The sequence below is a fragment of the Eulemur rufifrons genome, chromosome 16, assembly GCF_041146395.1.
Source record: "Eulemur rufifrons isolate Redbay chromosome 16, OSU_ERuf_1, whole genome shotgun sequence".
NCBI lineage: Eukaryota > Metazoa > Chordata > Mammalia > Primates > Lemuridae > Eulemur > Eulemur rufifrons.
The window spans coordinates 41,408,505-41,421,340 of record NC_090998.1 but is presented as its reverse complement, the minus strand read 5'-3'; the positions used below and the strand labels follow the sequence as shown (position 1 = coordinate 41,421,340).

The following is a 12,836-nucleotide window of genomic DNA, read 5'->3' as shown; positions in this document are numbered from 1 at the left end:
CTGCGTCGGAATCTCTGGGCCGGGACCTGGGCCTGAGCACTGTTTGTAAGGCTCCCGGGTGATTCTAACGTGCAGCCTGTGCAGCTACGTTAGAACACACGGAGGAAAGAGCTTGGGACTAGGAACATGGAGATGTGGTTTCCTGCTTTGAGCTTCCAGCTCTGTGATCTCAGACAAGTCACATGATCCCTGTGGACCTCAATGTCCACCTCTCTGAGCCAGAGCCAATAATACCCACTGCCTTGCATACCTCACAGGATTGTAATGAGGATCAAATGCGTAAGCGCCCTGGGAACTGTGAGACATTGTCTAATAGAAGGGATAATCATATCAGGTGCATTGTCTCAGGTTACTCCGATCAGCTTGACTTAGCTGCAAGTACTGCTCAGGCTCTGCCAGGGACTTTCTGTTTTACCTTTGGACAGGTAGACATCCTATGATGTGGGCTGGGGCCAGTTTATTCTAGAGCCTGTCTGCCTCCTGTACTGCCCCTGGCAGCTGAGCCATCTGTCTCTCCTTTTCAGGGACCCAAGAAAGCTGGGTTCCTCCTAAATTACAGTGATAGCCAGCCAGGGTGGCACAGCCCTTCAGGGAGGCTCATCAGAACCTTGGAGGCACCTGTGCAGTTTGAGAAAGCACAGTCAATAGTACACTTACATATATGCAAAATGGTGGGGAGGGATAGGGCAAGAAAACTACCCTGATTGCTTCCCAGAAACACAGCTCATAAAGTAAAGCTCAACCATCTTCCCCAAAGGCGTATTTCCTGCAGACTCCTGCTAAGATCGGAGAGCACAGAGTGCGGGCTTAAGAGAGAAGGGAAAAGAAGTGGGACAGGTGATTGCTATGTTTATTCAGGGAGGGAGGGTTTAAAAGGGGCGAGAAACACCTCACCAGAGCCCCTTGCTCTCAGGTGGGATGTTCTCCTGCAGGTAGAGGAACCCAGGAACCCAGACAGCGGGGACCCTGCCTGCAGAAGCTCCCAGTTCGCCTCTTGTGTACCTGACGCTCAGACCTTGCTCTGCTCATTGCACCGTCTCTCCTGACCCCTCTTCTCTCAGGGCCCCACATTGGTGAAGACTTCCACCCTGTCCCCCTGGGGCTGCCTGCCCTGGCATTGTCCCCTGATTCTCTCTGGGAGAAAAGGCCTCAAGCTGTGCTGTCTTTAGTTCTTTTCCACCAAGGACATCCATATTTTTAGAGTTTGCAGAATAAACATACTGCATTTCTTAGATAAAAACTGTTTTCCTTTTTAGTCTAAGATTCATTACTCATTATTGCAGGATCATCATACGTCACCTTCGCACTTTCCTGACTCTCCCCACTGTCAAACCCCTTGCCTGCTATAATACATCAGGGCCTGTAACACCTGTCACCTTCTAACATGCTATATAATTTGCTTATCTTATGTTTCCTGTTAGTCATCTGTCTCCCAAGTCCGAGTGGCTCACTGATGTCTGGTAGAGTGGCTGGTACATAGTAGGTGCTCAGTAAGTATTTGTTGAAAGAATGTATAAAAACGCACATACCTTTGGCCATTAGGCTGTGAGCTTCATGAAGTAGGAACAATACCCGTTTTATTCACCACATGTACTCAGTGCACAGCACAGGGCCTACCATAAAGTAGGTACTTCATAAATATGTTCATATGGTAGCTCCACCTACCATTTCTAGGAATTTGTCCTATAGATACGCTCTCTCAGTGAAATATGCATGTGGATATTAATTGCAGCATTTTTGCAAAAGCAAAACTACTGGAGACCAAGACCTCCCTCACTAGAAGGCAAGGGTTAAGTAAATTTGTACTCCAAACAGTAGGCAGCTGTTCAAACAAATGAGGTAGGTCTATGCATACTGATTCAGAAAGGTTTCAAGTTATATTGTTAAATGAAGAAAGCAGAGTTTAAGAAAATCAAGGTGCAGAACAGTATAATCCTAAATATTTAAAACAAAATGCAATGTTTGTACCCATTTAATTTTAAAAAGTATTTAACAGTGGTTACTCTGGGGAGTGGAGGGAAGACTTTAAATTTTATATCTTTTTTTTTTAAGTTAAAAAAAAGATAAATTATCCTCCCAATCAAAGCATAGGATCAGTTTTAGGCACCATTGTTTACACTGCTGGATGACACAATTATAATCCAAAGCACAAAATGATGCGACTTCAGTTAGTTTCAAGATGCCCATTCTTACCCACGTGGATGCTCACCCAGGGGCACCCTTCCTAGGTGGGAACCACTAGGGTGACTCTCCCCTTGTCAATGATCACATTTACCCCAATTCTAGCCAGACTTCCAGCACTCTAAAAATCATATCCCCATTGTATGAATGAGCAGAGCACAGGGGACCATACGTTTGGGGGAAGCGTGGGTGGGAGCCCTGGGCAGAAGGCCAGGATGCAGAGCAGTGGGCAGGGGAGGCCAGCCGTGTGCTCCACCCTCTCTGCTGGGCCCCACTTCCTCCTGTGGCCCAGATTTCTGCTGATGAGCCCTGGCTGGGCAGGGGCTTTATGGTCACCAGGTCCCTTCAAGGTGAGGATTCCACAATTCCACTGTAGTTTTCCCCACTGCCCGTGGCCTGTCCCATCTACTGCTCCCTCCTTTCTCTGAGGTGTTTCCAAGAACCCAGATGCCTCTTCCTTCCTTCCACTCCCCCACCCATACGAAACCCCAGGGTCAGAGGTGACTTTTGCCTGATCAGAGATGGGACTGTTGGGTCAGGGCATGTGCACACAAGTATGAAAACAGCCAAAGAAGACACAGCATGTTCAATGACCTGTGAACTTTTTATTGGTATAAGGGCACTCTGGTCCTACTGCCTCAATGCCTCAGAACTTTGGTGTCATTGGTCTCAGACACCACTTTGCCGTCCACTATCCTGCGGGTCATGGTCTTTTGGATGGTTTGCATGGAGTTGCTGCTGTCCAGGGCATCACCAAGACTGTAACAGAAGACCAAGCCCCAGTTACAAATAGCCCCACAGAGTAGAAGAGAGACAAGAAGAGTGGGTAGAGGCAAAAAGCCTCCTGGCCTCTACCTTTATCTCCAAATTCCTCTTGGCCACTTCCTTCCAAAAATGCTAAACTTCATTTGTACCCTAAGTACAGCTAGGGGCAATACTTAGTTCATTCTCTTCTCATGGGAGGGAACTCTGGAACTGTTACCCCCTTGAAGACATAGGGGCACCCACAGAGCAGCCGCCCAGTGCTCAGGGGACGCCAATGAACAGCAGCACATGGGGGCTTCCGCAGCACAGGCTTTAAGGAGAAGTGACCTTAGACCCCAGCATGGGTGGGCAGGAGAGCCCCACTCACCTGAAGTCTTCCCCGTCTTCCAGCAGGCGGCGGTAGGTGGCAATCTCAGCCTCCAGCTTGACCTTGATGTTCAGCAGGGCCTCGTACTCCTGGGCCTGGCGCTGCCCCTCCGCCCGGGTCTGTGCCAGCTCCGACTCCAGGTGCAGCAGGACCCCGTTGAGCTGCTCCATCTGCATGGCGTAGCGGGCCTCCACCTCCCTCAGGCTGTTCTCTAAGTTGGCCTTCTGCAGGGGCACAGAGAGGAGGGTTGGGGTGAGTCCAGAGTCCAAGGACTGCTCATTCCTTGACACTGTGACTTTTTTGAGCAGCTCCTGTGTTCCAAGTACTAGGGTAAGGGTAGGAGCAGTGGGAACCGACTCTTTCTGGGCTAAAGGAACTCATGATGGAAGGGCTAGGATTTGGGCTGAGACAGGGTTGGGCCTGAGGCCACCAGACAGAAGTCAGGGGCCCAGAGGAGCTGGGGCAGGTGACGTGAGGGTGCTCACCACATTTCTCATGGAGTCCAGGTCGATCTCCAAGGACTGGACTGTACGTCTCAGCTCCGTGAGTGTCATCTCGGCAGCGTCGACCTCGGCGGACTGTGAGGTGACCACTGTGGTTCTCTCCTCAATCTGCAGGGTGGGTATGGTCCATCAGGCCCTTCCTTCCCCACCTGCTTCCCTCCCACATCCTGGCAGCCATCCCTTCCCCTCACACACCTGCTGGGACCAGTACTTGTCCAGCTCCTCTCGGTTCTTCCGAGCCAGCTCGTCATACTGGGCCCGGATGTCCGCCATGATCTTGCCGAGGTCCTGGGATTTGGGGGCGTCTACTTCCACGGTCAACCCAGAGCTGGCAATCTGGGCTTGTAGGCCTTTTACTTCCTAAAAGAGACAGGGGCAAAAGAGAGGAGGGCTCAGGGTCAGAGCTCTATCAAGGCCCTTCATCTGTAATTGCCTCCCTAGGAGGCCTACAGGATCAGCTGGAGAAGAGACCAGAGGAAATTCTTGGCTTGCACTCTGGGCAATGGCAGCTCCGGGCTTTCTACTCCAAATGGATAGAAATGCCACCCACTCACTGCTGGTGCCTGTCACGCACAGGTGGTTTCTCTCTCCTCACTTCACCTTGTCGCTCCATCTGGCCCGGTCCGCAAACCTGCTCCTTATACCTTGTTCTAGACAGCTCTGCCAGCTCCACCTGCTCCCATTCCCCATCGCCCCCAGCTCCTAGTGCTAGCTGCTTCTACCTTTGTCCTCACCTTCTCTGCCCCTTATCACCTTGACCTCATTGCACTGTAATTTAGGTGAGCAACAGAATGTATGTGGCCCACTGCGTATGCTCTTCATCAGAACAGTCTGATAAGGAAGAGCCCAGGCTGGTAGCTCTAAACTTCCCTGCAAGGCTATTTGCAAGTGGCTGCCCCATCTATTCCCCCACCCAGACTTGTCTTGGCCCCCTTGTGCCTGGCCAGTGGCCCCTGCTTGCCTCCTCCTGGTTCTTCTTCATGAAGACCAGCTCCTCCTTGAGAGCCTCGATCTCTGTCTCTAGCTGCAGCCGAGTGATATTGGTGTCATCAATGACTTTGCGGAGCCCATGGATGTCGCTCTCCACAGACTGGCGCATGGCCAGCTCTGTCTCATACCTGTGGGAATGAAGGAGATCAGAGGAGCCCAGATCCAGAACCTTCTCAACTCATGCCACCTCCTAAGAGCAGCCCTGTGCCCACTGTGAACTAGAAACTTCAGTCCACAATCAGATGGGAATCCCCTGAGCACCATTCTTGGCACTTGAGTGGCAGTATTCTTAAACCGTGTTACAAGAGTGAATAATTAAATGAATAAAATGATGGACTCTAACTCTCATCTACCCAACTCCACCCATGCCTGAACAAGATACCATCCCGTGAGCCCCTACCTGACCCAGCCTGGGGAGCAGACCATTCTTGGCTCCTCCCAGGCCTCCCAACTCCCCAGCCCCCGGACTTACTTGACTCTAAAGTCATCAGCAGCAAGACGGGCATTGTCAATCTGCAGAACGATGCGGGCATTGTCCACAGAATTTGCAAAGATCTGGGGGGATTGTCAGAGAGGTTAATCCATGAATGGAAAGTCAATGATAGGTGGGCTGAGTGTGTGGAAGGGGTTATGTGTCTCAGTGAAATCTTCCTGGTTGCAGGAATAGCCAGAGGCTCTCCTTGTACACCTGTTCCTTTCTACCTCTGTCCCTCACCCCACAACTGTTCCCTCCTTTCCTGGATTCCCAAATCCCAGCACTCTGCCACCGCTGCGGGGCGTCGGCAGGCTGGCTGGCTGGCCTACTGGGAAGTGAGCGGCTACTAACAAGTCCTCTCCCTGGCCCTCTCCTGGCAGTTCTTCCTAGTGCACCTGCTCACCCCCTGCTGTGGGCCCCCCACCCCCTGGATTGGCCCCTCCCACAGGTAGGCCTCTTGTTTACTCTTAGATGACTCAGCCTTAGCCACATCCGCTTAACCCTCTAACTGTCCCCACTCGACCACAAGCCAGTGTCCAGGTCCTCCTATTGCCTTTTCTCATCTCCTTCCATGCTGTCCACTTCCTCTGCAAAGCTCTGGTCCCTGTCCCCTTCCCACTATCTCTTGGAGAAGAGCCCTCCCACGCTTGGGGCCCCTATGGCCAGGAGTGTGGATGGAAATCCAGGGTATTCCTACCCCCTGCCCCGGAGTGGGCGGTGGGGGTGGACGTAGAAAGCGGGGGAGGAGTCAATTCATCCCGCCCTGATAAAGTTCCTATCCTTGAGGGGGAAGAGGTAAGGGAGTGTATAATTGGAAGGTCAAACATGGCTGGAAGTTGGGGCTCCTCCCTCCGTGCCCCTTACCTGAGCCCTCAGGTCCTCGATGATTTTGAAGTAATGCGCCCAGTCTCTGACCTGGGGCCCCTTCTTCTCCAGGTGTTCCCGGATTTTGCTTTCCAGCCTCCTATTATCGATCTCCAGGCTCCTCACTCTGTCCAGGTAGGAGGCCAGGCGGTCGTTGAGCTCTTGCATGGTCTCCTTCTCGGTCTGGATGCCCCCTATTCCTGCCAGACCCCCGGCCATCCCCGCGGCCAGGCCCCCGGACCCCCAGCCACTCCGCATGCTGGTGGAGCGGGACACGGAGATCCGGGAGCCCGAGCCCCCGGCGCCTGCATAGACGCTGGCCGCGCTGCTGACGGGCCGGACGCTACGGCTGGGCGCCTGGACGGAGCCCAGGGACCGGTAGTTGGTGGAGAAGGTGGTGGAGCGAGTGGTGAAACTCATGCTGTCCGCGGAAGAGAGCGAGAGGACGGGACTCAAAGGTCGGTGGGGCAGGGTGGCGGTGCGCGACTCAAGTTATATCGCCAAGGGAGGCCCCGCCCCCGCCACCGGAGCCGCCTCGGAAGCCCGGGCCCCAGGTGGACCGCAGCGGGAGCGCGCGCCCTCGGTTCCCGCCCTCCCCACCTGCCCCGCGCCCTCCGCACAGCCTTGCCAAGGCCACCCCCACCTGCCAGAGGCGGGTGACTAACCAGGGCGGACAAGGGCAGCAGGTGTTTTTGGCCCTTGAGGCAGTGGTTTCGGGCAGGAAATGACGTTATTATACTCCCTGCCCCAGGTAGAGGAGGTGCTGGCAGGTTGGAAGTTTGGGGGTCCTGGTGGTGGGCGGGTAGTGGGGTGTGAGTCTCTGTAGCTGTCCCCAACCTCAGCCCAAGTTCCCCACCTGCAGAGAGGATCTTGGGGGGCGGGGGTCGCGGAGCCCCGAGTCCTGGGGTAAAAAGGCTGGAAGCTGGAGAAGAGAACCTCAATCCTGAGCCTCCAATCTCCTGGTTTACACACTCCCCAGTGCACTCGGCTCCCAGACACTCCTGCCTTACTGTGTTCAGTCGCATGAGTCATACGGATGGGGATTCTCGAATACACACAGGCACATTCACTCACCAAACAGGTTCAGACTCCTGAAAACAAGCCCAGTCTCTGAACCCCCTCCTACCTCCTTCGCCTCCCCCCAAATCGCTCCCAGGAGCCTTGGCCTCAGAGGATCACACTCTGTGATTCGGACAGGGGACACATCCTCAGTCTTCATACCTGCATATAAGCTTTGCCTACATCTGGGTAAACAGATACTTCCAGAGCACTTACAATTCCACAAATAGTAATTGGGCACCTACTGTGCGCCAGGCTCAGTTCTAAGAACTATGAGAACTGCAGTGAACAAAAGAGGCCAAAATCCCTCCAGGAGACGGTACTGTGCCCCACACAGCAGGGGGCCTGAGAGGACACTAGCTTGCTCTGAAGCATTCTAGCTGAGACTCAGCTCTGGCTGCCAGTCTCTCTCCCCTTCCCTACAAAGACATCTCCCCAGGCTCCTCCTTTCCCAGCCCCTCTAGATGCAGCCCTGGGAGTCCAAGCCTGTTGCTAGGGGGCTTCCCCCTCCTGGACGCTCTTGTCAGAATATGAGTGAGAAGGATGGAGGTAGGGAAGCTCCCGTTCTCCCTTGTCCACCCCAAGCAGGATGACCACCCACTGCTGAAGGAACTGGGGGAAGCCCCGAGATGTGGGGCTTTCAAGTCTTTCAAGTCTGCCAGCACTGGCAGCTCATTTTTCTGGAGGGCCTGGTATTACACGCCAGGCTGTGCTTTTTGCTCTGGAATGAACCTATTGATTCATATCGAGCTGCCAGCTGGACTGAGGAGAGGGCAGGCAGGAGGGTGGGCCTGGGAGGAGAGGGACCCTGGGAGGAGAGGGACCCTGGGAGGAGACTGGCCAGTGGACCAGCCAGCTGGGAGGCACAGCTCAGATGCAGAGCTTGACTCTAGATGGTTCCGAGCCTGCCGCCCTAAGGTGGGCAAAGCCCCAGGCACTCAGTGGGAGCTGGCCAGGGGAGGGCAGGGCCCGCTGAAGGCTGGGAGGCAAAGAGGAGGCAAAAAGACACACACACAAATGCCCACTGGTTTTGCATGGAAGGATCCTGGGAGGTTGGCGGTGCCAGCCAGCCAAAGGGGTTTCTCCTGCTTTTACCTTCCTTGTCCCCCACTGGGTTCCAGAATTGTCACGTTGTGCAGAAATGTACAATAAAGTATATGGATTAAACATGCAGCATACTGCCTTTTGCTGTTATCGCTAAGCTTAAAGTCATCCAGCTTGGACATTTTGCTAGCTGTGTGCCCTTGGGGAAATCACTTAACTATGATCTTCGGCTTTTTCACTTGTAGGGGGAGAATAACAAAGCCTGTCCGGTCTATCTCTTTGGGTGACAGTGACTGTGAATGTGAACTATCACTCACTCATTCACTGAACAAATACTAATTAATTACTGCAAATTAAGGCTCTAACACACCCAGGAGGGCAGAAGTAGGGAGTCATTCCAAAGACCCCTGTGGGATTTTGAATTCTATAAGCAATCACCCAGATCCTGGAATTCTTATCCAAGTTTCTTCCTAGATCCTCCTCTGATTCCTGCCCCACCCTAACTGCTCAGAACCTTCTGGGGCCTGTGGAGGTGCAGTCAGGCAGGGGCTGGCAGGGAGAGCCACCAGCCGGGCCTTATCTCTCATAGCCGGAGTCGATGGCCGCATTCCTGACCTCTTGCAGCATTGGGGCAAATACCAACCTCAGGCTTCCAGCACCAGCCTGCCCCTTCCCTCCACTTCCAGATTCCTCTGTGGTCAGCGCCCGTTCACTCTGACTGACAGCCTCTTGGAGAGCAGGGGAGAGGGGTGTAAAGGAGGAGTTTCGGCCCCCAGATTCCCAGCACTGGGGCTTTGGGGTGGGTGGGAGGTAAGGTGGAAAGGGGCATGGGGTGACTGTGAGGCCAGCCCCCGGGGAGGGTGGAGCCGGAGGGGCCCTTGTGAGCCTTTGCCAGAACAAAGACAAGTAGAGTAATGAGCCTCCCAGGGGAGTCCGGAAGGAGGGGAAATGGCTCTCCACCCCCAATCTGCCTTGCATTCTGGAATCCTGCTGTAGGGGAGTGGGAACCTGTGAGGCAGGTTTAACTAACGAGTAAACTGAGATGACCCTGATAGGTGTGGGTCAGCTCTGCCCGCCCCTCCATATTCTCCCATAGGGGGCTGGGGCTGATGGCTCTGGGGAAACTAGATTGGGGAGATAAGAGGATTAGAGAGGATTTTGAGAATCTGAAATCCTTCAGCCTCTGCTTTAACATTTAGGCTGGAAATTTTCTTGTCCAGCCCGGAGGAGGGTGCAAACGATGTGTGAGGATGGGGGTCTACAGCAAAATGGGGAGAGGCTGACTCCTCAAATTTGAGAGTAACTCCTGTGGGTTGCAGAAAGTGAGAGATCTGTGTAGTGGGAAGGGCTGGAGGGAGACAGGGGGTGAGGGGATTCTTGGGGGGCTCCCCTCGGCTCCCCTCAGCTACTCTCAGGGGAGGGCCCAGCCTGCAAGCCAGGGGCCTTCTGCAGAAAGAACCCAAGCACTACTGAGTTGGGGCAGAACCGTGGAGACTCAGGGAGGGATGGGTTGGAACTCAAAGGACAAGGAGTCTGGGACAGAATGCCTTGCATCTGGCATGTAGGGGAGCTCCACAAATAATTTAGGTATAAGTAATGAATGAAAAGGGGGTGCTAGGAGAGGTTTGGGGCACCAGAACATGCAGTTGTGTAGACTGAGTAGAAAGGGGAGGTAGGGCAAAGGTTCAGGCTTCAGAGGCAGCTGTGGAGGCAGGGGGCTGAGGGAAGTTGCAGCTGGGTTGGATGCAGGGCCAGATCTTCTTCTGGAATCTCTTGGGAGGTACTCCTGCCCCATGTGGAGGCCCTGGCTGCCTGTCCAGTGTGGAGTCGTAGGAGAGGGGTTCTGAGGGCTTGGGCCAGGCCTTCTCCCCCAGGAGTGAGAGGGTTGAAGAGTGTTCTGACACTTTTAGTATCACTGCTTCAGTTAGGTTTGTACCCAATGGGATATTCCCTGGGGATAAAAGAAGAGGAAGAGTCAGTGCCAAGGGGCACATGGCTACCCAGGAATCTCCAAGTGCTTACGCTCAGAGGATTCTGGGGAACCTGATCCTCCTAGGAGCCCCCTCAGCTCCCTGGTCCCTTCTCCAGCCTCCTCTGGCAAAGCCTCACCCACCATGCCCAGCCAATTTCTTTTGTTATAACCTGGGCTCAGGGCAAGGGTGGCTAGGACTGAGTCTATGGAAAAGAAGGTGAAATGGAAGAGTGGAGTGGCCAAGAACCTGCCTCCAGTGCATGCAGTCACTCGCTTGGCTGTGTCTCCCTGGCCCAGACTTGGCAGATCTGCCAGCAATATCTGGGGGAACCATTCTGTGAACAGCTAGAAAAACAAGTATAGGCTGAGCATGGTAGCTCAGGCCTGTAATCCTAGCACTTTGAGAGGCTGAGGCAGGAGGATCACTTGAGCCCAGGAGTTGGAAGTTACAGTGAGCTATAATGATGCCACTGCACTCCAGGGAGAGTGTGATAGAGCAAGATCCTATGCCCTCCCCCCAAAAAAAAGAGAATATTGCTTTTTCAGTTTTGATTTCCAATTGTTCATTGCTAATATATAGAAATATCATTTATTTTTGTATATCATTTATCCTGCAATCTTGCTAAATTCTCTTATTAGTTCTAGTAGCTTTTATGTAGGTAGTTCTTTGGGACTTTCTACATAGATGATCATTTCATCTGTGAATAAAGATAGTTTTATTTCTTCTTTTCCAACTTGTATGCCTTTTATTTCTTTTTCTTGACTTACTGCACTGGCTAGCACCTCCAGTACAATATTGAATAGAAGTGGTGAGAGCAAATTATCTTTGCTTTGTCCCCAGTCTTATGGAGAAAGCAGTCAATCTTTTACTATTAAGAATGATGTTAGGGCCTGGCGCGGTGGCTCACGCCTGTAATCCTAGCACTCTGGGAGGCCGAGGTGGGCGGATCGTTTGAGCTCAGGAGTTCGAGACCAGCCTGAGCAAGAGCGAGACCCCATCTCTACTAAAAATAGAAAGAAATTATATGGACAGCTAAAAATATATATAGAAAAAATTAGCCGGGCATGGTGGCGCATGCCTGTAGTCCCAGCTACTCGGGAGGCTGAGACAGGAGGATCCCTTGAGCTCAGGAGTTTGAGGTTGCTGTGAGCTAGGCTGACGCCACGGCACTCACTCTAGCCTGGGCAACAGAGTGAGACTCTGTCTCAAAAAAAAAAAAGAATGATGTTAGCTGGTTTTTTCAAGATGCTTTTCATCAGGTTGGGGAAATTCTCTTCTATCTATAGTTTTCTGAGAGTTCTTTTTTTTTTTTTTGAGACAGAGTCTCACTCTGTTGCCCGGGCTAGAGTGCCATGGCGTCAGCCTAGCTCACAGCAACCTCAAACTCCTGGGCTCAAGCGATCCTCCTGCCTCAGCCTCCTGAGTGGCTGGGACTACAGGCATGTGCCACCATGCCCGGCTAATTTTTCTATATATTTTTAGCTGTCCATATAATTTCTTTCTATTTTTAGTAGAGACGGGGTCTTGCTCTTGCTCAGGCTGATCTCGAACTCCTGAGCTCAAACAATCCGCCTGTGTCGGCCTCCCAGAGTGCTAGGATTACAGGCGTGAGCCATCGCGCCTGGCCTCTGAGAGTTCTTTTTTTTTTTTTTTTTTTTTTTTTGAGACAGAGTCTCACTCTGTTGCCCAGGCTAGAGTGAGTGCCGTGGCGTCAGCCTAGCTCACGGCAACCTCAAACTCCTGAGCTCAAGCGATCCTCCTGTCTCAGCCTCCCGAGTAGCTGGGACTACAGGCATGCGCCACCATGCCCGGCTAATTTTTTCTATATATATTTTTAGCTGTCCATATAATTTCTTTCTATTTTTAGTAGAGGTGGGGTCTCGCTCTTGCTCAGGCTGGTCTCGAACTCCTGAGCTCAAACGATCCGCCCACCTCGGCCTCCCAGAGTGCTAGGATTACAGGCGTGAGCCATCGCGCCTGGCCTCTGAGAGTTCTTAATCATAAATTTATGTTGAATTTTGTCAAATGGTTTTTCTGCATCTATTGAGATGGATATGTGATTTTTCTTGTTTAGTTTATTAATAAAATGAATCACATCAGTTCTTTTAAAATGTTGAACCAACCTGGCAATCCTGGGAGAAACCTCATTTGATTATGATGCATTATCTTTCTTACTTATTGTTAGATTTAATTTGTTAATATTTTGGTAAGGGCCGGGTGCAGTGCTCAAGCCTATAATCCCAGCACTTTGGGAGGTCGAGGCAGAAGGATTGATTGAGGTCAGGAGTTCAAGACCAGCATGGGCAACATAAAAAATTAAAAAAAAATAAAATCAATTTAAAAATTAGCTAAGTGTGCTGGCATGTGCCTATAGTCCTAGCCCAGGAAGTTCCAGAGGTTATAGTGAGCTATGATCGTGCTGCTGCACTCTAGTATGGGAGACAGAGTGAGACTTCGTCTCTAAAAAAACATATTTTGGTAAGAATTTTCATGTCGATATTCATGGAGGATATTGTTTTATAGATTACTTGTATTGTTTTTATCTGGCATTGGTGTCAGGGTAATGCTGGCCTTATAAAAGGAGTTTCTTCCTCTTCTATTATTTTCTGGAAGAA

At 52.0% G+C, this 12,836-nt stretch overlaps 1 protein-coding gene across 1 annotated transcript; it reads right to left on the bottom strand.

Moving 5' to 3' along the window:
• Positions 1 to 2,773: 2,773 nt before the first annotated feature.
• Positions 2,774 to 6,631, bottom strand: KRT18 (keratin 18). Its single transcript, XM_069489564.1, has 7 exons — positions 6,146 to 6,631; positions 5,279 to 5,361; positions 4,778 to 4,934; positions 4,012 to 4,176; positions 3,799 to 3,924; positions 3,314 to 3,537; positions 2,774 to 2,940 (listed from the first exon to the last, which is right to left on the bottom strand). The coding sequence occupies exons 1-7, from the start codon at positions 6,563 to 6,565 to the stop codon at positions 2,820 to 2,822; spliced, it is 1,296 nt and encodes a 431-aa protein (XP_069345665.1). The 5' UTR covers positions 6,566 to 6,631; the 3' UTR covers positions 2,774 to 2,819.
• Between the last annotated feature and the right edge of the window lie 6,205 nt (positions 6,632 to 12,836).